At 44.1% G+C, this 27,856-nt stretch overlaps 1 protein-coding gene across 3 annotated transcripts in view; it reads left to right on the top strand.

The window, feature by feature from the left end:
• Positions 1 to 24,295, top strand: part of LOC135518538 (GTP-binding protein Rheb-like) — a 33,313-nt gene extending 9,018 nt beyond the window's left edge. Inside the window, exons 2-8 of one of the 3 annotated variants that reach the window (XM_064943707.1) lie at positions 4,659 to 4,730; positions 12,443 to 12,510; positions 12,872 to 12,954; positions 16,846 to 16,902; positions 16,989 to 17,036; positions 23,157 to 23,238; positions 23,727 to 24,295. In XM_064943707.1, the coding sequence (XP_064799779.1) occupies positions 4,659 to 4,730; positions 12,443 to 12,510; positions 12,872 to 12,954; positions 16,846 to 16,902; positions 16,989 to 17,036; positions 23,157 to 23,238; positions 23,727 to 23,819 (503 nt within the window). In that variant the 3' untranslated portion in view covers positions 23,820 to 24,295. The remainder of the gene's footprint in view (positions 1 to 4,658; positions 4,731 to 12,442; positions 12,511 to 12,871; positions 12,955 to 16,845; positions 16,903 to 16,988; positions 17,037 to 23,156; positions 23,239 to 23,726) is intronic. The other 2 variants (XM_064943708.1, XM_064943709.1) reach the window with 2 other exon arrangements.
• The last annotated feature ends 3,561 nt before the right edge of the window (positions 24,296 to 27,856 follow it).

Raw genomic sequence — 27,856 nt, 5'->3', positions numbered from 1 at the left:
CGACCAAACGCCATCTCCGCAGGGGTGCGGATCTCTCTCCCCAGCATGAGGAGGGCAGGCGTGCAGGAGGTGGAGTCTTGGACAGCGGAGCGGCATGCCATGAGGACCATAGGCAGGTGCTTGTCCCAGTCACGCTGGTGTTTGGAAGAGACTATGGCCAGCTGCTGTCCAAGCGTTTTGTTGAAGCGCTCCACAAGGCCATCACTTTGAGGATGGAGAGGAGTAGTGCGGGTCTTGTGCATACCCAGCCTCTCACACATGGTGGCGAACACACGGGACTCAAAGTTTCTGCCTTGGTCGCTGTGGATGGACTCTGCAGCTCCAAACCTGCTGAACATCCCCGCTGTCAGGGCGTCGACGATGGTCTCTGCCTCCTGGTCAGGCAGAGCATAGGCCTCGGGCCATTTTGTGAAATAGTCCATGGCCGTGAGCACCCAGCGGTTTCCACTGTCTGTGGTGGGGAACGGCCCAACTACATCCACTCCCACCCTCTCCATGGGAGCCCCCACTGGGAACTGTTGGAGCTGAGCATGAGAGCGGCCTGGGGGCCCTTTCTCGCTGTGCAGTTGTCACAGCGGCGACAAAAGTCCTCCACATCCCTCTTGTGCTGCCCCCAGTAGAAGCCCTGACGGAGACGGCGCAGTGTTTTTGTGACCCCAAAGTGTCCAGTCCCCACCCCCATGAGTACTCTGGAGCACAGCCTCCCGCAATGCTTTTGGGACCACCACCTGCCACCTCTCCTCTCCCGTAGCTGACTCCTTCCATGCCCGCTGTAGCACGCCATCAGCCAGCCGCAGTCTCTCAAACTTCGACCACAACCCTTTGGTCGCGAGTGAGAGCGCTGTCACCTCTTCCCATGGTGGCCTCACCTGCGCCTCTACCCACTGTAGCACTGGCTGTAGGTCTGTGTCCCGTCCCTGCTGCTGCCGCCATTCAGCTACGTCGACAGTCTGCAGCTCGCAGCAGACAGGCCCGCTCGCCCGACACACTGTGGCACAGACACCCTCCTCTGCCCGCAGCTCTCTCTCCCGTCCCTCTCTCCGTTCACAGTGGCGGCAGCCGTCTGCAGTACAGGGCCGACGGGACATGGCGTCGGCGTTGGAGTGGCGTGCCCCTGCCCTGTGCACCACCGTGAAGTCATACGGCTGAAGCTCCTCCAACCAGCGTGCCACCTGCCCCTCTGGCTCTCTGAAAGACATGAGCCACTGGAGAGCAGAGTGGTCAGTCCTTACAGTAAAGGGCAGACCACCCAGGTAGTACTTGAAGTGTTTGACGGAAGCCACAACAGCCAAGAGCTCCCGCCGGGTGACACAGTAGCGGCGCTCATGTTTGTCAAATGTTTTGCTGAAGTACGCAACCACTCTCTCCCCCTCTGGCCCCACCTGGGCCAGCACCCCACCCATGCCCACATTGCTCGCGTCTGTGTCCAGGATAAAGGGCAAGGTGAGGTCAGGGGGCGAGCACGGGGCCTCGATCAGTGCACGTTTGAGGGTGTTGAACGCCTCCTCACACTCCACTGTCCAAGTGAAAGCCTTGTCCTTCGGCAGCAGGCGGTTCAGTGGAGCAGCAACGCTTGAGAAGCCCCGTACAAACCTCCTGTAGTACGAGGCCAGGCCCAAGAAGCTCTTCAGCTGACGCTGGTCGGTGGGGTGGGCCAGTCTCTGACAGCCCCTACCTTGTCCTCCATGGTGCTGATCCCCTCCTTCCCCACTCGGTGGCCCAAGAAGGACACCTCTCTCCTCATGAAGTGGCACTTCTCGGGGTGGAGCTTCAGACCTGCGGCAGCCACCCTCTCCAGCACACGCCGTAGCGCCCCCAGGGCTGACTGGAAGGAGCTGCCATGGGCCAGGATGTCATCGAGGTATACCAGACACTGCTGTCGGGGGATGCCATCCAGCACCCTGTCCATCAAACGCTCAAAAGTAGCTGGAGCGTTGCACAGGCCAAAGCACAGGACCTTGAACTGCCAGTGTCCTCTGTTAGTGGAGAACGCAGTTTTGGCTCTGGCCTCTGGGGAGAGGGGCACCTGCCAGTAGCCACTGCGGAGGTCTAGTGAGGAGAACCAGGAGGACCCCCTAACCAGGTCCAGCGACTCATCGATATGGGGTATGAGTCCTTCCTGGTTACCTCATTCAGCCGCCTGTAGTCCGCACAGAACCTCAGCTTGCCCCCCTTCTTCGGAGTCATGACGACTGGCGCCGCCCAGGGGCTGTCTGAGGGCTCAATGAAGTCTGCCCGCCTCCTGGCGTGCCAGCGGGATACGGCGGGGACGCATCTTGATGGGTCGAGCATCACCTGTGTCGATCTCATGCTGCACCAGATGAGTCTGACCCACCTCTTCCTCACTCAACGCAAAGCTGTCTCTGAATTCAAACAGCAACTGCCACAACCGTTCCTGCTGCTCGGGGTCAAGACCAACACAGTTCCTCCCCCATATCTCCCTCACTGCAGACAGTTTCCTCTCCTCTCCCATCTGGGGTAGCTGGGCTGGGGGGTTGCGGCCCGGGCTCACAGAGGGCTGTGTCATGGAGGTAGCTGGGGGAATGTAACACACCGCCGTAGGTGACAGGGGGACTGGGGAAAAGTCACACACAGCTGTGGGGAGGGGGCGCAGCCATGAGTCTCTGCTGCTTTAACTGTTGGAGTAAAGGGTTTGTTGGGTTGAGTGAATGTGACATTAGGGGGGGCCATGGTGACTTCCGTCCCTCCCTGGAAGCTCAGTGTGCCCCTATTTAGGTCTAACCGGCAGCCTGTGCTCCTAAGAAAGTCCAACCCCAGGATACAAGGGTCCTGCACAGCCGCCACCCACACAGGATGACGCACAGTCCTGCCCCCTACTGTCAGAGTCATTATTCCCTTCCCTTTCATGGGTGCCAGCTCACCTGTGACTGTGCGGAGCTGCACAGTTGTAGGCTCACACTGAGTCCAACCTGGCACAATATCTGGCCTCACCAGGGTTACTGTGGACCCAGTGTCCACCAGGGCGGAGCAGGGCACCCCCTCCACAGTGACAGGGACATGACAAAAATCCCCAACACAGGTCCGGCCCACCACAACAACAGGCTCCATCCGCTTGCCCTCGTCTGCTTCTGGGGGAAGTGGAGCCTTGCTTCCCCGTCTGTGCCGGTGGGCTCCTCCTGAAGATGATGGTGGTTGGGATAGAAAGCCAGGGGTCCGCACTACCCGGTCTATGCGGACCCCGAGCCGTTTCCTGAGGATGAACCTAGCCTAACACATAACACACAGCTGTCTGTGCGGGTCGCTACAACTATTTCAAGTTATTTTTACATTTCAAGCGGGACTTGATCACTCACCTCTTATGCTGCTTGCACAACAGTGGTTCTTCTTGTTTGCGCCACATGCTTTTTTTGTGAACACATTTGTTTAAAATATATTTTCTTTCTTTTGGCGGGGTGGTATTGAAAATCATATTGTCGGTACTTCAAAAGTAGACGGAATACCGCCGAAGCCTCGTGTGTACCTCAAACTGTAACCTGGTATGAATTGGAGTTAGAATTATTTACAATTAGCTTGCACTTCCAATGCGTCCTCAACAAAGCAAACTGAAAACAGCATTGAAACTGGTTTGAAATTATGTGCATTGTACATGCATTTTCATTTCCAATATATATTCCTCAAACCTAATCTAAAACTGGGTTTGAATGGTATGCATTTCCTACACATTGTGTAACTAACTGTCTGACTATCCTTTGCTAAAAGACCCCAACATACTCCACGTGTAGCCTTTTTATTCAGGTATTTATATCGATCTAAAATTTTCCGCGGTGTGTGTCCCTGGAGTTTCGCCACCCAGGGAGACAAGATAGTTCGTTTGGACTGCGAGGTGAGCATTCACAATTGAGAGACTATTGGAGCATTGAAAATGGGAGCGAGCTGCTCTCTCGTCCTCCGGGTTTTTCCCAGCTAGCGAGAGACTTCACGTCTCCAACGGTGGATGGCCACGCTCCACTCTCGGTTGTTATAGCAACAGGCTGCTGGAGGACTGTATAGGAGTGTTTAGATAATAAAAAAAGGCATATGTAGTAATAGTGCGCCGTGGGGATATCTAGGCTAATGATAGTATAGCATTGTAATATCCTGCCTGTGTTAAGCTACTTCTAGATGTTAAACACTGGCTTACGAATGCAGCAAGAAATCCTTATATTGACTAGCCTAGTCTTCTTGACATTTATTTGAAGAGTTACATTTTATTGAATAAAGGCCACTGGGCTAGGTTTTTTCCACCCTAGATAATTGCTCAAATGCGTTAATATTAGTAAGCTGCTACTCTGACGTACTGTCGATATCATGGAATTGTTTGTAAAAGGCCAGAAATAGTCGTTTACCACATACCAATTTTAACAGCATTTGAGCTATGCTCCATCTCTTGAATATTGCCCATTTTGGAAGGGAGCATAATGTGATTTGGAAATGGCATGCATTGTGTTTTCTACAGCTCCAGACAAGGCAGTGTTTGACATTTAGCAAAATATGAACAAATCCACTCTGTTCACACAAGGCAGGCAGAGTATTTGGCTTTTTCCTAAGACGCTGATGAATGATACCACTTGTGAATCAAAGAACAATTAAATGTGATCGATCAGCAAGGATTCTTAATTAAACACACTGAAGCTCACAAGTGTCTATCTCCTTTACAGGGAAATCTTCCTTGACTATACAGTTTGTGGAAGGCCAGTTTGTCGACTCATATGACCCAACTATAGAAAACAGTAAGTATGTGTGTGTGTGTGTGTGTGTGTGTGTGTGTGTGTGTGTGTGTGTGTGTGTGTGATCTCATTCCCTCTCCCCTGCTGCTGGCCTGTGTTGGTAGAGCTAGCCACCCACCCAGGTCTCTGAGTTCTGCTGGACCACAGCCAGGTGCATTTATCTACGCTCCTCATTCATGGTGAAGCTCACACTACACACACACACCCATACAGTACCAGTCAAGAGTTTGGACACACCTACTCATTCAAGGGTTTTTCTTTATATTTACTATTTTCTACATTGTAGAATAGTGAAGACATCAAAACTATGAAATAACACATATGGAATCATGTAGTAACCAAAAAAGTGTTAAACAAATCAAAATATATTTTATATTTGAGATTCTTCAAAGTAGCCACCCTTTGCCTTGATGACAGCTTTGCACACTCTTGGCATTCTCTCAACCAGCTTCATGAGGAATGTTTTCCAACGGTCTTGAAGGAGTTCCCACATATGCTGAGCAGTTGTTGGTTGCTTTTCCTTTACTCTGTGGTCCAACTCATCCCAAAGCATCTCAATTTGTTTGTCGGGGGATTGTGAAGGCCAAGTCATCTGATGCCGCACTCCATCACTCTAATTTTTGATCAAATAGCCCTTACACAGCCTCTCATTGCTCACGTAGCTCTCCGGCAATCAACGCCATTTCCTCCAGCTCCGCTAAAAAAAACTGCCTCTGAATTCGCTCCAGACTTTTTTTGTTTAAAAAATATAATTTAACAAACACCCCATCTGCCTTTGTAACTGAGCCTACATCCAAAATCAATAGGTAATTGTAAGAAGCTTGGGCTCCCGAGTGGTGCAGCGGTCTAAGGCACTGCATCTCCGTACTGGAGGTGTCACTACAGACCCTGGTTTGATTCCAGGCTGTGTCACAACCACTCATGATTAGGAGTCCCATAGAGCGGCGCACCATTGGCCCAGCGCCTTTAGTGTTTGGCCGGGGTAGGCCGCCATAGTAAAGAATTTGTTCATAACTGACTGGCCTAGGTAAATAAAGGTTAAATAAAATATTCTTAATTTCTACATCTACAACATGTCATAGGCTTCATCAGAACCCACCTGATGATATTTGGCACTGTGTTAAACAACTGGCTTTGTCTCTAATCTATTGATGATCAGATACTTTAGTTGTAACTTGCTCTATTGCGCTCACATTTTACAGTTGATAAAACACTTTAGCACTTACAAACTTAGACTCCTCTTTTTTTATTTATAAAAATATAAATACTGTATAAAGCATGTAAAGTGTTGGTCCCATGTTTCATGTGCTGAAATCAAAGATTCCAGAAATTCTCCATAAGCACAAGAATGTCTCTCTAATTTTCTTCACAAATTTGGTTTACATCCCTGTTAGTGAGCATTTCTCAATTGCCAAGATAATCCATCCACCTGATAGGTGTGGTATATCAAGAAGCTGATTTTAAATAGTATGATCCTTACACAGGTGCACCTTATGCTGTGGACAATAAAAGGCCACTCTAAAATGTGCAGTTTTGTCACACAACAAAATGCCGAGATGTTTCAAGTTTTGAGGGAGCGTGCAATTGGCATGCTGACTGCAGAAATGTCCACCAGAGCTGTTGCCAGAGAATTGTTTTAGAAAATTTGGTAGTACATCCAACTGGCCTCACAACCGCAGACCATGTGTAACCATGCCAGCCCAGAACCTCCACATCTGGCTTCTTCACCTGACTAATGTGAAGAAATAGCCTAACAGTTTATCAACATTTTAAGCTAAACGTTCTGATCTGTTGCGTCAGCCACATTGCTTAAAAAATATTTTTTGATGCTAGTTGTTGTATTAATTTGGAATCTATCTCATCCCACAACTTTCTCAGATGGTTTGGAATATTTATTTATCACACAGAATAGAAAAGGTCGACTTTTGTACTATGGGTGATAGTAGATGGACAAAGGCTAGTGCTTTTGCTGTTTGTGAGGCCTACTCATCTTTTTGGCTGATGTCGTGTCTTTACTATCATTAAATGAAGACTTTTAGTTTTATCAAAGATTCTCTGTAATTTAGTATTTCGTGATGAACTAATCAGGCAAATGTAATTAATGAGGAAGTCGGGGCACCAAGGAAAATATTCAGATTACAAAGTCATAATTTTCCTAATACAACTTTTCAGATATTTTAATATCTGATCAATTAGTCTTCTTAATTAATTAATTATTTATTTTACCTCACGTTAGTCTCATTCCAAACGTCGTAAATTGTTGGTTATCTGCACAAACCCAGTCTTCACTATGAGTCATCCATACATCAATTGCCTTAAATCATGTATTTATTAACTAACTAAACAATCACAGAAGTGCACACACAAACAAACAAAGTAAATATGGTTACAAGAAATGATAGGGGAATGTGCCCTAGTGGGCTAAACCGGCATGGCGGCTTGTTAGACAAAAGGGGAGTGGGAGTCACTACAGAGTTGATAATTCTAACAATTGAAATGCTAATCCTTTGCACATGAATGCTCACTCATTCGGGAACAATTGTAAACAATATATATATTTACGCTCAGTGTGTCGTTGGGATCTCTGTTGAAAAGTTTGTTTCTGTTGGAGAGTGTTCGTCCTCCTCTCTCTCTCTCTCTCTCTCTCTCTCTCTCTCTCTCTCTCTCTGTCGTGGTTAGAATAATTCAGCAATCTGGTCTCAAACCTTTGTCCTCTCGTAATTGAGAGCAACATGGTCTGTTGAGAACTTCTCAAAGTGGGGGTTTTATTCGGAATTGCAGAAAAAGCTGTATCATGATGCCAGGTCCTAACTGTGCTCCTGGGCGGTCCTCTGATTTAGTTAAACTCAAAGGGGAATTGCAGTTCCCTTCATTAAACAGTTCAAAATCACATTACACATTTTTACAAACAGTATCATCCTCACTCATTCATCCTATAGAACAATTAGATGTAAACCTCATATCTGAGGCTATTACAGTGGGGCAAAAAAAGTATTTAGTCATCCACCAATTGTGCAAGTTCTCCCACTTAAAAATATGAGAGAGGCCTGTAATTTCCATCATAGGTACACTTCAACTATGACAGACAAAATGAGAGAGAAAAAATCCAGAAAATCACATTGTAGGATTTTTAATGAATTTATTTGCAAATTATGGTGGAAAATAATTATTTGGTCACCTACAAACAAGCAAGATTTCTGGCTCTCACAGACCTGTAACTTCTTCTTTAAGAGGCTCCTCTGTCCTCCACTCGTTACCTGTATTAATGGCACCTGTTTGAACTTGTTATCAGTATAAAAGACACCTGTCCACAACCTCAAACAGTCACACTCCAAACTCCACTATGGCCAAGACCAAAGAGCTGTCAAAGGACACCAGGAACAAAATTGTAGACCTGCACCAGGCTGGGAAGAGTGAATCTGCAATAGGTAAGCAGCTTGGTTTGAAGAAATCAACTGTGGGAGCAATTATTAGGAAATGGAAGACATACAAGACCACTGATAATCTCCCTCGATCTGGGGCTCCACGCAAGATCTCACCCCGTGGGGTCAAAATGATCACAAGAGCGGTGAGCAAAATGAACTTGCACAGTTGGTGGCTGACTAAATACTTTTTTTGCCCCACTGTATATAAACAGCGTTATGGTAATGTGGCCGTATTGTCTCCCATGAGTTTCACAAAATTGTACCAAACGGACCAGTTCATAGCTGGATTCTTCACCGATCTTTTATACCTTCTCCAGAACATAAATGTTGACTTCTCTGCCGCCAGTTAAACACCCTTACACTAACATAAGGATAACTCAGAGTATGCTATTCTGTTCTTCTGAAATAGACTACATTTTCTTCATATCATCCTTCTTTAAACCTGTCTAAAATAAGTAATGGATTTATTGTGAAGGTGTAGGATTTATTAGACTTTTTAAAATGGCTTGTAGGCTATGTGTGGAAGCCTGGAGATGCTAAATGTGTTTATTTTAATTAACAGTCAATCACAGTGAGACCAACAGTTATTTGCTTGACAATCACCGGCTGACGAAATTTCGTGACCGCCACAGCCCTAATCATGATACACATTTTTGGTATGGCATTGCTCCCGGAGAACACAATTGATTGTATGGTACAGTAGCTTCACAAAGTCCTAGGTTACATTTGTGTGTGTGTGTGTGTGTGTGTGTGTGTGTGTGTGTGTGTGTGTGTGTGTGTGTGTGTGTGTGTGTGTGTGTGTGTGTGTGTGTGTGTGTGTGTACCTGCCTACTGTATCTACAGTGCCTATGGCTCGGGAAGCTTCCATCCATGCAGCCCCCGATGAAGGGAACGTTCAGTTATTTTTAGCGAGCCAGGGCTTATTTTTTTCTGAATGAAAAGCTTGATCTGCCTCTGCTGCATTCTCTAAGCCCAAGAACGTAGAACGATTACCATAATAAATTGTACTACAAACATGATTCTACTATACTACAGTAGCGATGTGGATTTGGCTGGCTTTCCTTGTGTGTGTGTGTGTGTGTGTGTGTGTGTGTGTGGTGCTTAAATAAGCAACTGCAGCAAACCCCCTCAGTTAATTTGAGGCCCCAGCCCACCTGCCACTCAAACACACGCACAGCTCCACTGTCACGCAAAGTAACAGCCCAATCAGAATCTGTTTGTCCCAGTCCTGCCTATTCTAGTCGATTACATACATCACTTTCCTGTGTTCTGACATCTCAGTGCCACATGAAATGTTGCCCCACTTGTCTCTCTCTGCTTCAATAACTGACTTGTGGTGTTCTCACTCAAAGCGACGTAGAGAAATGGCCTCCTTAATTGTGATGGAAGGAGGTGTTCTTTGTTGCTAATTGTCTGCTAATTCTAGCTCAGTCTCAAAAATAAGTGATGTCCTAATACAGTGGGGCAAAAAAGTATTTAGTCAGCCACCAATTGTGCAAGTTCTCCCACTTAAAAATATGAGAGAGGTCTGTAATTTTCATCATAGGTACACTTAAACTATGACAGACAAAATGAGAAAAAAATCCAGAAAATCACATTGTAGGATTTTTAATGAATTTATTTGCAAATTATGGTGGAAAATAAGTATTTGGTCAATAACAAAAGTTTATCTCAATACTTTTTATATACCCTTTGTTGGCAATGACAGAGGTCAAACGTTTTCTGTAAGTCTTCACAAGGTTTTCACACAATGTGGCTGGTATTTTGACCCATTCCTCCATGCAGATCTCCTCTAGAGTGATGTTTTGGGGCTGTTGCTGGGCAACATGGACTTTTAACTCCCTCCAAAGATTTTCTATGGGGTTGAGATCTGGAGACTGGCTAGGCCACTCTAGGACCTTGAAATGCTTCTTACGAAGCCACTCCTTCGTTGCCCGTGTGGTGTGTTTGGGATCATTGTCATGCTGAAAGACCCAGCCACGTTTCATCTTCAATTCCCTTGCTGATGGAAGGAGGTTTTCACTCAAAATCTCACGATACATGGCCCCATTCATTCTTTCCTTTACACGGATCAGTCGCCCTGGTCCCTTTGCAGAAAAACAGCCCCAAAGCATGATTTTTCCACCCCCATGCTTCACAGTAGGTATGGTGTTCTTTGGACGCAACTCAGCATTCTTTGTCCTCCAAACACGACGAGTTGAGTTTTTACCAAAAAGTTCTATTTTGGTTTCATCTGACCATATTACACTCTCCCAATCTTCTTCTGGATAATCCAAATGCTCTCTAGCAAACTTCAGACGGGCCTGGACATGTACTGGCTTAAGCAGGGGGACACGTCTGGCACTGCAGGATTTGAGTCCCTGGCAGAGTAGTGTGTTCCTGATGGTAGGCTTTGTTACTTTGGTCCCAGCTCTCTGCAGGTCATTCACTCGGTCCCCCCGTGTGGTTCTGGGATTTTTGCTCACCGTTCTTGTGATCATTTTGACCCCACGGGGTGAGATCTTGCGTGGAACCCCAGATCGAGGGAGATTATCAGTGGTCTTGTATGTCTTCCATTTCCTAATAATTGCTCCCACAGTTGATTTCTTCAAACCAAGCTGCTTACCTATTGCAGATTCAGTCTTCCCAGCCTGGTGCAGGTCTACAATTTTGTTTCTGGTGTCCTTTGACAGCTCTTTGGTCTTGGCCATAGTGGAGTTTGGAGTGTGACTGTTTGAGGTTGTGGACAGGTGTCTTTTATACTGATAACAAGTTCAAACAGGTGCCATTAATACAGGTAACGAGTGGAGGACAGAGGAGCCTCTTAAAGAAGAAGTTACAGGTCTGTGAGAGCCAAAAATCTTGCTTGTTTGTAGGTGACCAAATAATTATTTTCCACCATAATTTGCAAATTAATTCATTAAAAATCCTACAATGTGATACAATTGTAGACCTGCACAAGGCTGGAACGGGCTACAGGACATTAGGCAAGCAGCTTGGTGAGAAGGCAGCAACTGTGGGCGCAATTATTAGAAAATGGAAGAAGTTCAAGATGACGGTCAATCACCCACGGTCTGGGGCTCCATGCAAGATCTCACCTCGTGGGGCATCAATGATCATGAGGAAGGTGAGGGATCAGCCCAGAACTACACGGCAGGACCTGGTCAATGACCTGAAGAGAGCTGGGACCACAGTCTCAAAGGAAACCATTAGTAACTCACTACGCCGTTATGGATTAAAATCCTGCAGCGCACGCAAGGTCCCCCTGCTCAAGCCAGCGCATGTCCATGCCCGTCTGAAGTTTGCCAATGACCATCTGGATGATCCAGAGGAGGAATGGGAGAAGGTCATGTGGTCTGATGAGGCAAAAATAGAGCTTTTTTGTCTACACTCTACTCACCATGTTTGGAGGAAGAAGAAGGATGAGTACAACCCCAAGAACACCATCCCAGCCGTGAAGCATGGAGGTGGAAACCTCGTTCTTTGGGGCTGCTTTTCTGCAAAGGGGACAGGATGACTGCACCGTATTGAGGTGAGGATGGATGGGGCCATGTATCGCGAGATTTTGGCCAACAACCTCTTTCCCTCAGTAAGAGCATTGAAGATGGGTCTTCCAGCATGACAACGACCCGAAACACACAGCCAGGGCAACTAAGGAGTGGCTCCGTAAGAAGCATCTCAAGGTCCTGGAGTGGCCTAGCCAGTCTCCAGACCTGAACCCAATAGAAAATCTTTGGAGGGAGCTGAAAGTCCGTATTTCCCAGCGACAGCCCCGAAACCTGAAGGATCTGGAGAAGGTCTGTATGGAGGAGTGGGCCAAAATCCCTGCTGCAGTGTGTGCAAACCTGGTCAAGAACTACAGGAAACGTATGATCTATGTAATTGCAAACAAATATTAAGTTCTGCTTTTATGATGTATCAAATACTTATGTCATGCAATAAAATGCAAATTAATTACTTAAATCATACAATGTGATTTTCTGGATTTTTGTTTTAGGTTCAATCATAGGTTGTGCCTATGATTTTTAAAAATACAGACCTCTACATGCTTTGTAAGTAGTAAAACCTGCAAAATCGGCAGTGTAACAAATACTTGTTCTCCACCCTGTAGTTGTCTGGCATGAGTACCAAAGAGTCATTCTATATCCCAACCGAGTTGTAATGTAAATGTGTGTAAGATCATGATAATGAATGAGCTACTGTGCTCTAGGCTATGTTTTTCACAGTCTATTGACAGGACTGTAGATGGGTAGAATGATTTAGGAACTCCCAAGTGCAGTACTTTAGTTATCTACCTTTCTCTTTCCTCAGCATTTACAAAGATGATCACAGTGAATGGTCAGGAGTACCTCCTGCAGTTGGTGGACACAGCCGGACAGGTGAGTCCTTCTTACCAGTAGAGAGATCACTCGCATATCAGAATGTTGTAGTCAGACTGCCAGTGGGCCACTATTATGTGAGCTCTAATGTAACTGGCAGAAAAGTTATTTTTAATACCAGGTGTAATATTTAATATTAGATTTCCAAATGTTTTTTACCTAGGTTGAAGACTACAAGGTTAAGACAACGGCGGCGCTAGTAATTAGCAGCGGCGCTAGTAGTTAGCAGCGGCGCTGGTCCCATGAATTTGTTTATTTCTGAACGCTTCCATGGAATTATTACACTGTCTTGTATTTTTGACCTCAATTTTTACTATCATAGAACATCTACTTTATATTTGTGATGTTCCGCTCTCGGCAGGATGAATACTCCATTTTCCCACAGACCTACTCCATAGACATCAACGGCTACATTTTGGTGTATTCTGTCACTTCGAATAAAAGGTAGGTAGCTCCGCTCGCCCTCTCCTTCCTTCACACTGCTGCTAAAGCATTGTTACTGCAAAATTAACCCATGTGGATTCATCCCTGAGAGATCTAGCCGCTCAAGGTTTCTCTGAATCGATCTAGTGTTTATCTCTCTAGTAAAAGGCATGAATCAACCATTGACGCTATTATTGATCTGTGCATTATACGTCTGTCTGTATGCTATTCTATAGAACAGGGCTCCTGTATGTTGTAGTACAGAACAGGTATTCCTGCGTAGCTAAAATATATGTAGCGTGGATGTGAATCAGAGATGGTCATTTCGAGCTGTGGGTTTGCGCATGCAGGCGTGTGTGTGCTAACTTGCCTCCATATCAGCTGGAGATTTAAATAAAATGACTCCATCTATCTCTCTCCTCTCTCTTAACCACACCATTTATTCTCTCTTCCTCGCACCGGGCATCTCTCTCTCGCCTCACTCCATCCATCACTCAATTACTCCCTTGTTCCTTTTCTCTCCCTCTCTCTCTTTCCCTCTCTCTCTGTTAATATGAGAATGAAAAAGTGGAAAAGTTCTCCAGGGTGCAGCAGTAGAAATCGGATTTGGACAGATTTAAAGGGGAATAACGGCACATTTTGAAAATGTTTCTATGTTCCTAACTCCTGGACTGTCTTGTCAAAGTGTGCACCTTTCTCACTTAGAGAGGGCGAGGTAGAGCGAGAGCTGCTAGAGTGTGAGCTACTTCACAGGGTTATACAGCCCCCCCACTCAGTGTAGTTCTAAATAGAACTTTGTAGAATAACTCAAATCTACAAATAACCTCAACGTTCTGTCACAGCAAAAGTACTACATTCGGGAAGTCCAATCGATTGTGAGATGTGGCATGCACATTATATGTGATCAATTTGGGTCCCGGGTTCACAATATGACCGTTTCTGATATCTCAACCAAGCTAGAAGGAAAGGAGCCAACCTAATCCCGCCTCCCACTTTTATATTGCAACCTCATTGGACATAATTTCATCTGCCAATCAACATTGTCCATCTTCCCTCTCTGACTGTCGGCTACATCCTCGTTGCATGGTGTAATCAGATCATTATGGCAAAATATACAGTATCTACTAAAATGAGAGGGAAATACTAGGGAGTGTGCAACATAATGTGAATTTCATAGGATGACACATATGGGTTATAAGGCAAATGTATGCAAATGTGTAGTTAGATTGTAACTTTCCTACAGTAGCCAGCTGACAGCAAACATATTGTTGTGAAATCATTTTGGATGCGGATATAATAGACAGCCTAGACACTGATGCGTGCGTCTATTGAAATGTGATATATGCTCACTGTCAAAGTATTATTAACTAACATTTACATGTTCAAATCTGCAGAAGAATGACAATCATTTACTCAATTATACAGGGGACTTGCAAGAGAATGTTATAATGTAGGCAGAATTTGATCAAATGGTAAAGTATTCTTACAACCTATGTTTGCATCAAATACCCTACACCTTGAAAAGTAATGTATTGATTATATATAGCATACGTGATGAATTATGATCACTGCAATCAACAGCTGCAGTGTTGCTCATTGGATTACCCCATACCATGGAACAGACCATGTGAAAGTTTATAAAGACAAAAGATGGACACGTGGAATTATTTTAATTGGATGGATGGTTGACATGACAAAGGTAGGCGGATATTCTTATCTGAAATGTGGGTGAAACTTTGCTTCAGTATACAGTACATTGTCACGCCCTGACCTTAGCGCCTTTTTATTTCTCTATTGGTTAGGTCAGGGTGTGGTTTGGGTGGGCATTCTAGTTTTCTATTTCTTTGTTGGCCAGGTAGGGTTCCCAATCAGAGGCAGCTGTCTATCGTTGTCTCTGATTAGGAATCATACTTCGGCAGCCTGTTTTCCACCCTAGTTTGTGGGATCTTGTCTTTGTATAGTTGCTGTTTAGCACTACAGAGCTTTACGTTTCATGTATATTTTGTTGTTTTTTGGTGCTCATTTAATAAAGTACGATGAACACTTTCCACGCTGCGCTTTGGTCTCACTCATTCAATGACGGACGTAACATACATTCAGAAAGTATTCAGACCCCTTTACTTTTTCCACATTTTGTTACGTTACAGACATATTCTAAAATTGATTACATTGTTTTTTTCCTCGTCAATTTACACATAATACCCCATAATGACAAAGCAAAACAGGTTTCTAGACGTTTTTGCAAATGTATTCAAAATACAAATGGAAATACCACATTTACATAAGTATTCAGGCCCTTTACTCAGTACTTTGTTGAAGCACCTTTGTCAGCGATTACAGCCTTGAATCTTCTTGGGTATGACGCTACAAGCTTGGCACATCTGTATTTGGGGAGTTTCTTCCATTCTTCTCTGCAGATCCTATCAAGCTCTGTCAGGTTGGGTGGTGAACGTCGCTGCTGAGCTATTTTCAGGTCCCTCCAGAGATGTTCGTTCAAGTCCGGGCTCTGGCTGGGCCACTCAAGGACATTCAGAGACTTGTCCCGAAGCGACTCCTGCGTTGCCTTAGCTGTGTGCTTAAGGTCATTCTCCTGTTGGAAAATATATATAAATATATTTTAGAATGAGGCTGTAAGGTAACAAAATGGGGAAAATGGGGAAGGGGTCTGAATACTTTCCGAATGCACTGTACATTTCTCCAGCTCGTTAGATGTGTTTCGTGCACGGGACTTGAACCAGGATGAAGTCCCACCTTGTAAAAGCCTTATAGCCTATTGCGCAATTTCTATATTCCAAAATTGTTTGCTTAGCAGAGATCTCAGAGAAGGTACAGTTGTGAACCCGTGACCCACATTTATCACATCAAGTGTATATGCTCTATCTCACAATCGATTGGACTTCCCGACTGTTGTATTTTAGCTGTGACAGAATGTTTATATTTTTTGTAGATGTGCGTTATTCCACAAAGTTCTATCGAGCGCTGCAGTGAGTGGGGGGGGGGGGGGGCTGTATAACCCTGTAGCTCTCGCGCTAGCTTGACCTCGCTATCCCTGAACGAATCCGAGTTGTTTCGAAATGTCCCGTTATTCCTCTTTTAAATACAGAAGTGCATCAAAGCTGCACTTTCTCTCCTGTAATGCCTCCAGACATCAGACATCTTAAATGACAACAGGATTCATACTGTGTCAAACTCTTTGTCCTGTGTAAGACCATCATACTGTAGTCTAGAGAGTGTGTTTAATCCTAAATCCCCCTGGGTCCTATAGTAGTTGCCATGGGAGCGGGCCTAGGGAGACTTTCCCTGGAGAAAGCTGTTCCTAACCACATCCCATCACGTCTCTCTACTTTCCACTGGCCAGTTAATGCTGTCAAGTTGACTTAATGTCTCCATTGCTTTATGCATTTCTACTGACCAGCCCGGGGCTCAACATTCATTATTTAAATTGCGTCTCAAACCATGCATCAGGCCTGTCTGTATTATATACAGTGGGCCTCTACATTACAACCTATGGCACAGATTGATGGTTCTTCTCAGAAAAGATTTGATATGCTTAGTAGCCTATCATAGAGATTCAAGCAATGGGTCAACCGCAACTGTCTTTGTTAGGCAACGTTCGTTAATGTACTCATCACACACACACACACACAGAGCGGCCGGGATAGGAGAATGCAGCCATTTGACATGGATTATTGTGTCGGACCACACTAAATTTGTCAATGTCAACCTTTTCTCCCATAAAGGATGCATTTAAGCACGAGAGAGTCTTCAAGTTTTTACCTTTGAAAGATTTCTTTAGAGAATTGATTGTTGTGTTGATACCCTTCTTGTCTACAGTACACTAGGACTTTGTTGAATGTTTTCACTTGTAACTTTGGCTGTTAAAGGTTTGAATTACCTTTTTTTCTGCTGCAGTTTTGAAGTAATAAAAGTTATCCACGAAAAATTATTGGATATGGTTGGTAAAGTACAGTAAGTACCTTATTTTCCTGTCGGTAAACATTTCTAACTGATTAATATCTGATTAATATGACTAACAGGACTTTTGTCTTCTGCAGAGTACCCATCATGTTGGTCGGAAACAAGAAAGATCTACACATGGAACGGTACTGTATTCCACACACACAAACCGATAGTCTTCCCAGAGGAACCAGACAGTTTATTCCATTTTCAGCTTTAAATTAGATTTAACTGGGATTTAATGTTCTTACTGCCTGTCGTTATGTTTGTACGAGTCCGTGGAGACCTGTTCAAAGACATTTAGTTCACAGACAGGACCAAATGGAGAGAAAGTATATTGCTTCAGCAGAGGGTAGGGGGCTGGAATAAACCTTTAGGACTTGATCTTCTGGAGTTTTATAGGCCTTGTCATAAAATCCCCACATCTTGCCATATTTGGCAGGGAGGGGAAATGTATATGTCATTTCCCTGGCTGTCCTGTCTCTTTTAGACTAGACTACTGCCCTGTTTTAGACCTTGACGCTAGCCTGGGAAACTGGACCAGTCTGCTCTCAGCTGTCTTTGGCTCTGACTCTGTTTTAAAGACTGCAGGATCACGTCGGTCTGCTGTGTGTTTGGGTCAGAGTGACGTTAGTTATACCTATTTCAGACAGAATTTACGGTATAAAAAATAATAAATCGGGCAATGTTTATATGACCACATTTAAACCGGCATACTGTATGCCTTGCATCCTGTTGTGCAGCCAGCACTGGTGACGGGTGGGACTAGGGGTGTGCAGATTTGGTTGGGCGTCTTTAAAAAAAATTGTATCCATTTGAATATACAATTATGTTACTGGTCTGTGCAGCCTATAGGCTACATGGCTACGCCAAGCAAATTAAATCAATAAGGGGGTTCTACTAAGCTATATGGAATTGTTTTAACATGGTCATATCAAGGATCATTTAACTATTTGATTTGGAATTTTAGGACCCGTTTAGATATTTAAAATAAAAGGTAACACTTTACGTTGTGACACGGCCATAACCATGTCATAACAGCAGACGTAACTTGTCAGAACCTGTTATAATATGATCATAACACTGTCATGACACATATATTTTAACCTGTTGTGACATATATTGTGTTATTGTATAGCTGGTTATGACACCTACATAGGAGTGTAAAAATTGACAAAACATACCACAGTAGTTATTTTATGGCTGGTTATGACACCTACATTAGGGTGTCAAAACCTACCACACAAAAGGCAAAACATTCCATTACATCAGTGTCGTGTCTTTGGCTATGCCGGATTAAGAGATATGACATGTTATTCTTTAAAATCATTTCTCACCGTAATTAATATTACCTGATTGAGCTAATCATGTAAATGTAATTAACTAGAGAGTCGGGGCACCACAAAATAATATTTATAGAGCTGTTATCTTCCGAATAAACTCTTAAAGACCTAGTAATATTTTACATCAATAGCAGTCAATATTCATTGTTACCTTAATTCAGTCTCATCTGAAAGTTGTAAATTCTTGGTTGTCTTCACGAACCCTGGCTAACAATTAGAATCAGCAATGCAAAATTGGGTTTAATTATTTATTTACTAAATACCTAACTAATCACACAGAATTAATCATACCTTGATTATAAATTACATCATAAAGGAAAACGTCCCTAGTGAGCGAAACAGATATGACAGCTGGTTACACAAAAGAAAAGGGGCTGGGTTTGAGTGAAAGAGCGGGAAGACTGAGGGACAAAGGGAGAAGCTGTGCTATCGTAAATACAGTATCTTATGCATTCTAAATGACCTCCCATTTGGAAAAGGAAAATTCAATAAATATTTACTCTGAGCTGCGCTTCGGTAGGTTGGTGGTAGATGGAAGGCCGTGTTGCCAAACCGAGCCCTTTGTCCTTTGAAGAATGTCTCTGGTGGTCAATGGATACGTTGTAGTAACGGTGTTGTGTGGGAGACGGGATACTCTGTCTGTTCTTTCCTAGCCCGCTTTTGCAACTGCTGTGGCTAACTCAACGGCTAGGAGGTATCACTTCTGTAGTGAATAAGAGTTTAAAGTTCAAACCATTCGCAACCAAAGCTCATGCTGAGGTTGGCTTAGTTCTGTAGTTTACATGTTAGTCCTTTTAACGCAGAGGCTGCAGACCTCACGTACTTGGAACAGGAGGTTACATTTTCATCAAGGCTTTATATAGTGGAGCGAGAAGGGTGTGTCTGAAAGGTTTTATAACCCATGTCTCTTCACAGGGGCCACTGATTGAGCAGAGCCCTAACCTTATGAAAACCCAATCTCTCATTTGGAAGCTAAAACTACCACCAATAATTTTATATTCAAACATTTAAATTGAACAACAATTCCATGACTCCGATAACTACAATGTGCAAACTTTCCACTGTAGAGTTTGTCTTCCTATCATTGAGGAGAATGTCACAGATGACAACCGAACTGACATCATATTCATTAAGTACCACCGCATATGTTCCATTGGTCTGATTACCAGAATATAGTTCATTTCCCCACACCTTCTGATGTTCCCAGAATCTCTATGTTAACCAAGGAGTTTTCAAATATCACATCAGTGGGGTACAGAGAGGAAACAGGGGGAAGAGGTATTTATGACTGTCATAAACCTAAACTGGGATGAATGCAGGAGCAGACTTCAGGAGCTGGACAAGAAACCCTCTTTGTGACTGATGACTGACACAAAGGCATGTATGTGACAGGACTAAGTGGCTTATATGATCATGATGGTCATAATACCTCTTGACAATGACAAAGTGTATTTTTGTTTTTCCAAATAAAGTGACACATGACTGTCAATAATTCATTACAACAACAATGGATTTAAGAAACATACTTTCCAATGATAGGAAACTTCTTGGCAGGGAAAAAAATGAATTTGAATAAATGTGGGTTTTGACACTGTTATGTAGGTGTCATTACCAGCCATAAAATAACGCAAATAACCAGGTAGGCCAGTTGAGAACAAGTTCTCATTTACAACTGCGACCTGGCCAAGATAAAGCAAAGCAGTGCGACACAAACAACAACACAGAGTTACACATGGAATAAACAAACATACAGTCAATAACACAATTGAAAAAAAGTGTATATATACAGTGTGTGCAAATGAGGTAAGATAAGGGAGGTAAGGCAATTAATAGGCCAAAGTGGTGAAATAATTACAATTTAGCAATTAAACACTGGAGTGATAGATGTGCAGAAGATGAATGTACAAGTAGAGATACTGGGGTGCAAAGGAGCAAAAATAAATAACTGTATGGGGATGAGGTAGTTGGATGGGCTATTTACAGATGGGCTATGTACAGGTGCAGTGATCTGTGAGGTGCTCTGACAGCTGGTGCTTAAAGTTAGTGAGGGAGATATGAGTCTCCAGCTTCAGTGATTTTTGCAATTCGTTCCAGTCAATATATGTAGTAAATAATATGGGTCATGACAGTGTTATGACCATATTATGTCATAACACAAGTTATATAAGCTGTTATGCCATTATGACATGGTAATGACTGTGTCATTATGTGTTATTACACTGGGCGTCAAGTAAAGTGTTACCCCCAAAAATGTATACAAATATTTGATGAAACATTGAATTTGGCCTTACTGCAATTAGCCCATAGAAAAACATTGGATAATAGATTTATACATGGAAAAACCGATGGTCAAAAATAAATCAAAAGGAAGTTTGTTTTTAAGTGTCTGTCCTAAATCTGAGCGATATCAAAAATATCAGGAAATTATTCTGTTTTTTTATCCATACAAAAAAAATAATGTTAGGCACTAAACTACATCCATATGTACTTCCACTATCTTCAGACCTCTTGTGAAACCTCTTGGATGTCCTAGAGCAACAACCGACATGTACTGTACGTGTTCGTTAGAGTCTTAGATTGGTCATAGTTTCTAAGCCAAACCGTTTGGACGCTACAGATGTTTTTGTGAGAAGACTGGTTTTCAGGATGTCTCATAGTCTGGCAAACACCGCTGTAGCTCAGCCACCTTCCAGCGCAGATGCAGACACAGCCCATGCAACAAAAATATATATATAACTTAAACAGACAGATTTTAATGATTATGTTAATTAGATGTCTGCACGGATGTGGACATAGACTCTAGGGGGTTAAACAGACAAGACAAACTTACATTCCCCTGCCCTGATCACATTCAACACAAATATATCGCTACAGACTCTGGTTCGATTCCAGGCTGTATCACAACCGGCTGTGATTGGGAGTCCCATAGGGCAGTGCACAATTGGCCCAGCATTGTCCTGGAAAGACCGTCAATGTAAATAAGAATTTGTTCTTTAACTGACTTGCCTAGTTAAATAAAGGTTACATTTTTAAAAATACAAATGTAAATATGTTATATTAAGAATGTAATGGAATATAACAGAATAAAATATAAATATTTTTCCCAAACAATTTGAGTGTCCGAGAGAGACCGTGTCCTTATTTTTAGAGTTTGTTTACTTTAGAAACCTTAGAATCTGCTCTTTCCAACCTTGTATAGAAAGCTCATTTCTGAACTGGATGATGTGAGAAAGTCCAGTTTTAAGTTTAAAAAAAGAATCCAGATTGTTGTTATTTTTCAGCTTGTTAAGATATCATGCACATTGTTAGCTTGCTAACTGACATGATCTACTTCCCCTGTGTGTGTCATTTCTTACCAGGCCTGAACAGTGCACTGTGCTTTGCTCAACACACTTCTGAAAATGGGTCACTCACTCATAGCTCTCCCTCGTTCCTCCTCCCTCCTTTATTTTTCATCCATCCTTCCTCCTGCCTCCTCTATCATTCCCAGAATAAACAGGAAATGTAGCACAGCCAGCTCATAGTGGGAAGTAGTGACAGCTACATCCCTTCCACACACACACATACACATGCACATATCAACCCACGCATGCACACACTCTGGCCCCATTATGATGATGTGCACGCTGTAAGGAGTGTTGAAGGGATTCATATGCTTCTCAGTGTGTAGTGAGTACAAACACAGACACACAGGAGCATAGTAGCCCTGGGGCCGGCTGGAATTCTATTAGCCAACTAAAGTAATCAAGACATTACTGATCACTTCCTCTCTCTTTACCTTTCTCTCTATCTCTCTTTCTCTCTCTCTTTCTCTCTCTCTTTCTCTCTCTCTCTCTTTCTCTCTCTCTTTCCCTTTCTCTCTTTCTCTCTCTCTTTCTCTCTCTCTCTTTCTCTCTCTTTCTCTCTCTCTTTCCCTTTCTCTCTCTCTTTCTCTCTCTCTCTCTCTCTCTCTCGCTCTCTCTCTCTTTCTCTCTCTCTTTCCCTTTTCTCTCTTTCTCTCTCTCTCTCTTTCTCTCTCTCTTTCTCTCTTTCTCTCTCTCTTTCTCTCTCTCTCTTTCTCCCTTTCTCTCTTTTTCTTTCTCTTTCCCTTTCTTTCTCTCTCAATTTTTGTTCAATGTATCTCTTTCTCTGTCTCTCCTAATGACTTCTCCGTAGTAAAGCATACCTCCCAAACTATCATTCCACCCTGAAATAGACTAGAGACTAGATATATACAATGTAACATGCATTGTATTGTTTACTGCTTAACAGTACAGTATATCGCCCTTTATCTTCTAACTGCATTATTGCGTGTGTGTGTGTGTGTGTGTACCGACAGATCTCATTAAACAAGGGCTGGGAAAGGTTTGCGCCAGGGCGAAGTGAGGAACCGGCTGAACCTTAGGATGAATCAATAACTCCAGGCTATTAAATCCCAGGAGTGAATGTTAGGGATGCAGAGTGCTGTAGTACAGTTACACCAGTCAGCAGATACGCCACTAGGCTATAAAGCCTATAGATTTTGGCTCGGCTGAAAAAGACTCATGCGAGGCGGTTAAAATCCGTCGGGGGGGGGGGCGGTATCTTAGCATCGCAATACTATCTAACCTGGTCCCAGGTCTGTTTGGGCTGCGACCATAGGAGTTGACTATACAGGACAAACTGATCTTGGATCAGGCTAGTGTAAAAAGACATGGAGGGGAGATGGTGTAGTGAATGTGTGGGACAGTATAGGGAGAGTGACCACAGATCAGTTTCTCCATTAGTGCCTTACCCTCCTATAGCTAATGCTCCCACATGTGGTTATAGACTGTTGTGTTACAAGCAAATGGTATTCACTGTGATATTGGGTTCCCCTCAGTACAACCAGGAACTGTGGGTATAGGCTGTGCTGCTGTTACAAGCTAATTGTAGTCGATGTGATATGTTTTTCCCTCTCCTCAGTGTAATCAGTTGTGAAGAAGGCAAAGCGCTGGCTGACTCATGGAACGCAGCGTTCATGGAGTCCTCCGCTAAAGAGAACCAGGTGATGATGATGATGATGACACCAGCCACTCCCAGATAGATATATAGTAGATGACATCTAGTATTGTAATGGGGGCCATCTTGGCACAGAATGTTCCAAGGCAATTACAGTCTCGTTTGAATTGAAATTGGAAGAGTAATCTAAAGGAAGGAACATTTGTTGCCAACATGGCCTGGACGCATCAATGCATCATTCAACATTGTTGCTATTTCCCTATTGTACCACAAGAGGCATGTTGGATCCATTGATCAATGCTACTGTGTTGATGATATCAAAATAGTGTTTGTATCGAATATTCCTCTCGTCATCTAGAATGTTTGGATTTCCTACTTCCTTTATATCCTAGCAATAACAATGAATCTATCAACTTGGTTTACACTAGATTGTAGCATTTGCAAGCATAGAGCAGAAAAAAAACACCCATCTGCACAGCCCTGTTGTGATATGACATTTCCTCCCTCTGACTTTCTGTTTTCTGTGTGAGTCAGACAGCGGTGGAGGTGTTCAAGAGGACCATCCTGGAGGCGGAGAAGATGGAGGGGGGAGCCCCCCAGGGCAGGACATCCTGCTCCCTGATGTAACCCTCCTTTTCCCTGGCCCCCCAGGCCCTCGAACACCGTCCCCAACCACAGCACTGGACACTGGGAAATCCCTCTACTTGAAGTGGCTAACTGCCTGTTTTCCTCCCTTGAGAAACATCTGTCTTTTTCTTTTCTACATTTCTTTTTTCATTTCCAGAAGGACAGACGAAGACTTCGACATTAAGCGTAACAATTGATCCCAGCTTAGGGTACACCCGTCTTGCTCCCTCCGACTTCCCCTTTTTCTGAGAAACCAAATGTGGTGAAATATCTAGCCTTACTACTCCTCATTTAAAGCCTGTAATCTCTTTTCTACCTGACCTCCCTGCACCTCCCTTCCCCTTGAAAAGTTTGTATATTGTATTTCTTAAAATGTTATTATTATGGCCACTATAGTTGGCCAGCATTCATTTGCTAGTCTAGTGAATGTTGTTTCTGTTTTTTGATTGTAATCATTAAATCAGCATATTGTTTCACTAGAGTTTGATTTTCTTACTTCTCAAAATTGGCTGTTTTTTTTGTTTTATACAAATTAACAGAATACGCACAAAGTTGTTTTGATACATTATATAATTCATATAGTATATGATATATCTTCTCCCTTACCAGAGATAAGGGGTTCAGTATTCTACTTCCAGTTGGCTCCTCTACCTCAGAACCTGTCAACAGGCTGATGTTGCCACTCAGTCAGGGATGTGCCATCACACTGCTCCACACATTCACTCTCGCCAGCTCTCAGAAGGGGGGGGGCGTGATAATTAACGTTACCAAGGAGAAATGGAAACGTGGTGGGTTGGAATAATATGTGTTCATGAGAGATCATTCATTATATTCCACTCTATTTGCCAGTTGGAGATGGTTTCTAATTATAGGATTTGCAATTCACTTCTGGCTGTTCTTTCCTCCGTAGAATACATGAATTTCATTGTCGGAGACAGAGGCTTGTCCAGAAACAACCCCAATCCCCCGCAAAAAAATGTATATATACAATATATACACTACCGTTCAAAAGTTCGGGTTCACTTAGAAATGTCCTTGTTTTTGAAAGAAACGTTTTTAAAAAATGGCCATTAAATTAACATCACATTGATCAGAAATACAGTGTAGTCATTGTTAATGTTGTAAATTACTATTGTAGCTGGAAGACGGACGATTTTTAACGGAATATCTACATAGGTGTACAAAGGCCCATTATCAGCAACCATCACTCCTGTGTTCCAATGGCAAGTTGTGTTAGCTAATCCAAGTTTATCAGTTTAAAAGGCTAATTGATGATTAGAAAACCCTTTTTTCAATTATGTTAGCACAGCTGAAAACTTGTCCTTACAGATTATTTGTTCGTTCGACATTAAACAAACGCGTACAGAAGTAAAACTGGGAGTTTGAGCAGTTATTCTAAGGTTGCTGCATACATTCTCGTTTTTCCTAATGAACGTCACAGGGTGGTGAAAGTGCACTGTGTCCAATCCAACACTTGCAACTTGTGCTAAATTAGGTTATTTCTCTGAATTGAATCAACCGGACTCAGAGGTAAACTTCAACATGTCTTTACTCCAAGACGGTCGGTGTAACAAGAACTCTGCATTGTATACGGACATGGTGACAATACACGACATTACATTTAAGTCATTTAGCAGACGCTCTTATCCAGAGCGACTTACAAATTGGTGAATTCACCTTCTGACATCCAGTGGAACAGCCACTTACAATAGTGCATCTAAATCATTTAAGGGGGGGGAGAGAAGGATTACTTATCCTATCCTAGGTATTCCTTGAAGAGGTGGGGTTTCAGGTGTCTCCGGAAGGTGGTGATTGACTCTGCTGTCCTGGCGTCGTGAGGGAGTTTGTTCCACCATTGGGGGGCCAGAGCAGCGAACAGTTTTGACTGGGCTGAGCGGGAAACGACACACCCCTTCAGTGATAATGCCGAGAAGCCTGTGTTTGGACGATATATTGTTGGTTTTAACCAATCAGCGTCCAGGATTAGACCCACCCTTTGCAATTCGATATAAACTTCAGTCAACCTGACATACACAACACTTATTCTTACCTGCACAGAAACCTGTGTCCTGTTGGTAGTGGACCCAATAGGTCAGTGGCGACGTCCTGCCACAGCCCGTCAGGTAGCGCTGTGGGTCTCACGGGTTCTGGCACGTCTGGTCGTGCTACAATCTGGCAACCATGACATGACTTGACATGTCTCTCTGCGGCCTTGTCCCTGCCCAGCCACGCTACTTTACTCCTGAGAAGTTTTGTACTTACAATGCCCTAATGTCCCTCGTGAGCTAAGGCTACATGGGGCAAAACAATGTTTTTTCCCCTTAGGACTAACTGTCCAATTACACACAGTTCATTTGCTATAGGTGCATTTGCGCGGCATGTCTCCTAACACCCAGTCTGAATAGCATTTCTCGCCCCTCTTAGTGCTTCATCTGTAGCCAGTGCTTCCTCCAATTCCACTTCCCTTGTGGTCATTGCACTTGGAGTTGCGTTCACAGCTATAAATCTCACATACTCCTCTGCTCCATGTGTGTGTGATTCTTTCACTGCAGTCACTCCGAGTAGACAAGGGTCAGCGATGTTGCTTTTCCCTGGTATGTGGACAACACAAAAGTCATAAGGTTGGAGCCTCAGCACCCACTGTTCTATGCGAGTGCATGGCTTTGAGTGAAGACTGTAAATAGCTTTTAACACCTTGTGATCAGTCACTAAATCAAATTCCCTGCCGTATACATACGGGTGTAGCTTTTCACAAGTCCAAACCAATGTAAGGGCCTCACGCTCAATCTGTGAATATCTGCGTTCCCACTCTGTCAGACTCCTGCTCACATAACAGACTGGAACCATTGCTCTGTGTTGTTCTTGCACAAGCACAGCTCCTAGGTTTCTCTTTTAATGTCTGAAACAACGTCTTCTGTTCCGGTCCGAAGTAGAATGTTGTGTCCTTCTTGATCAACTTCCGCAGAGGCTCTGAGACTATATAGAGAGCCGGGAATGAACCTACCTAAGACAAGAAAGGTACAAACCTTTTATCCCTGGACTCGACCACTGCTTTCACCCTCAGCTGTAGGACCGTTGGCTCCCTGGACTCGACCGCTGCTCTCACCCTCAGCTGTGGGACCGATGGCTCCCTGGACACAACCGCTGCTCTCACCCTCAGCTGTGGGACCGATGGCTCCCTGGACTCGACCGCTGCTCTCACCCTCAGCTGTGGGACCGATGGCTCCCTGGACTCGACCGCTGCTCTCACCCTCAGCTGTGGGACCGATGGCTCCCTGGACTCGACGGCTGCTCTCACCCTCAGCTGTGGGACCGATGGCTCCCTGGACTCGACCGCTGCTCTCACCCTCAGCTGTGGGACCGATGGCTCCCTGGACTCGACCGCTGCTCTCACCCTCAGCTGTGGGACCGATGGCTCCCTGGACTCGACCGCTGCTCTCACCCTCAGCTGTTGGACCGATGGCTCCCTGGACTCGACCGCTGCTCTCACCCTCAGCTGTGGGACCGATGGCTCCCTGGACTCGACCGCTGCTCTCACCCTCAGCTGTGGGACCGATGGCTCCCTGGACTCGACCGCTGCTCTCACCCTCAGCTGTGGGACCGATGCCCTACTGTGAGAGTACCATGCCCATAAACACCAACTTGTCCATGTTTACCTGAGTTGAGAGTCAGTCCACAGCTCTCCAGCCTGTTGAGGACAGCATGTAGCCACTGGTCATGGGTCTCCAGATCCGTGGTGTGGACGATGATGTCATCCAATATGTTCTTCATCCCCTCTGTACCTGCCAGTGTTGTTATTTCATGTTGATACTGAATATGAGTCTTTTATACCTGTATATCCCACTATGCACTGCAAACGTTATGCCGCTTGACTCTGGTGTTAGCCCCATTTAGATCCAGTTTACTGAACATGACAGACCCAATCATTCCTTGCAAAAGTGAATCTACTCTGGCGATTGGGTACATGCCACGTATGATTGCTGTGTTTGCTTGTCTCATGTCCAGACACAGTCTTATGTCTCCGTCCGGTTTTGGAA

This window comes from Oncorhynchus masou, chromosome 28 (genome assembly GCF_036934945.1).
Source record: "Oncorhynchus masou masou isolate Uvic2021 chromosome 28, UVic_Omas_1.1, whole genome shotgun sequence".
Taxonomy (NCBI): domain Eukaryota; kingdom Metazoa; phylum Chordata; class Actinopteri; order Salmoniformes; family Salmonidae; genus Oncorhynchus; species Oncorhynchus masou.
The sequence above is the reverse complement of the archived record's forward strand: the minus strand, read 5'-3'. Positions and strand labels throughout refer to the sequence as shown.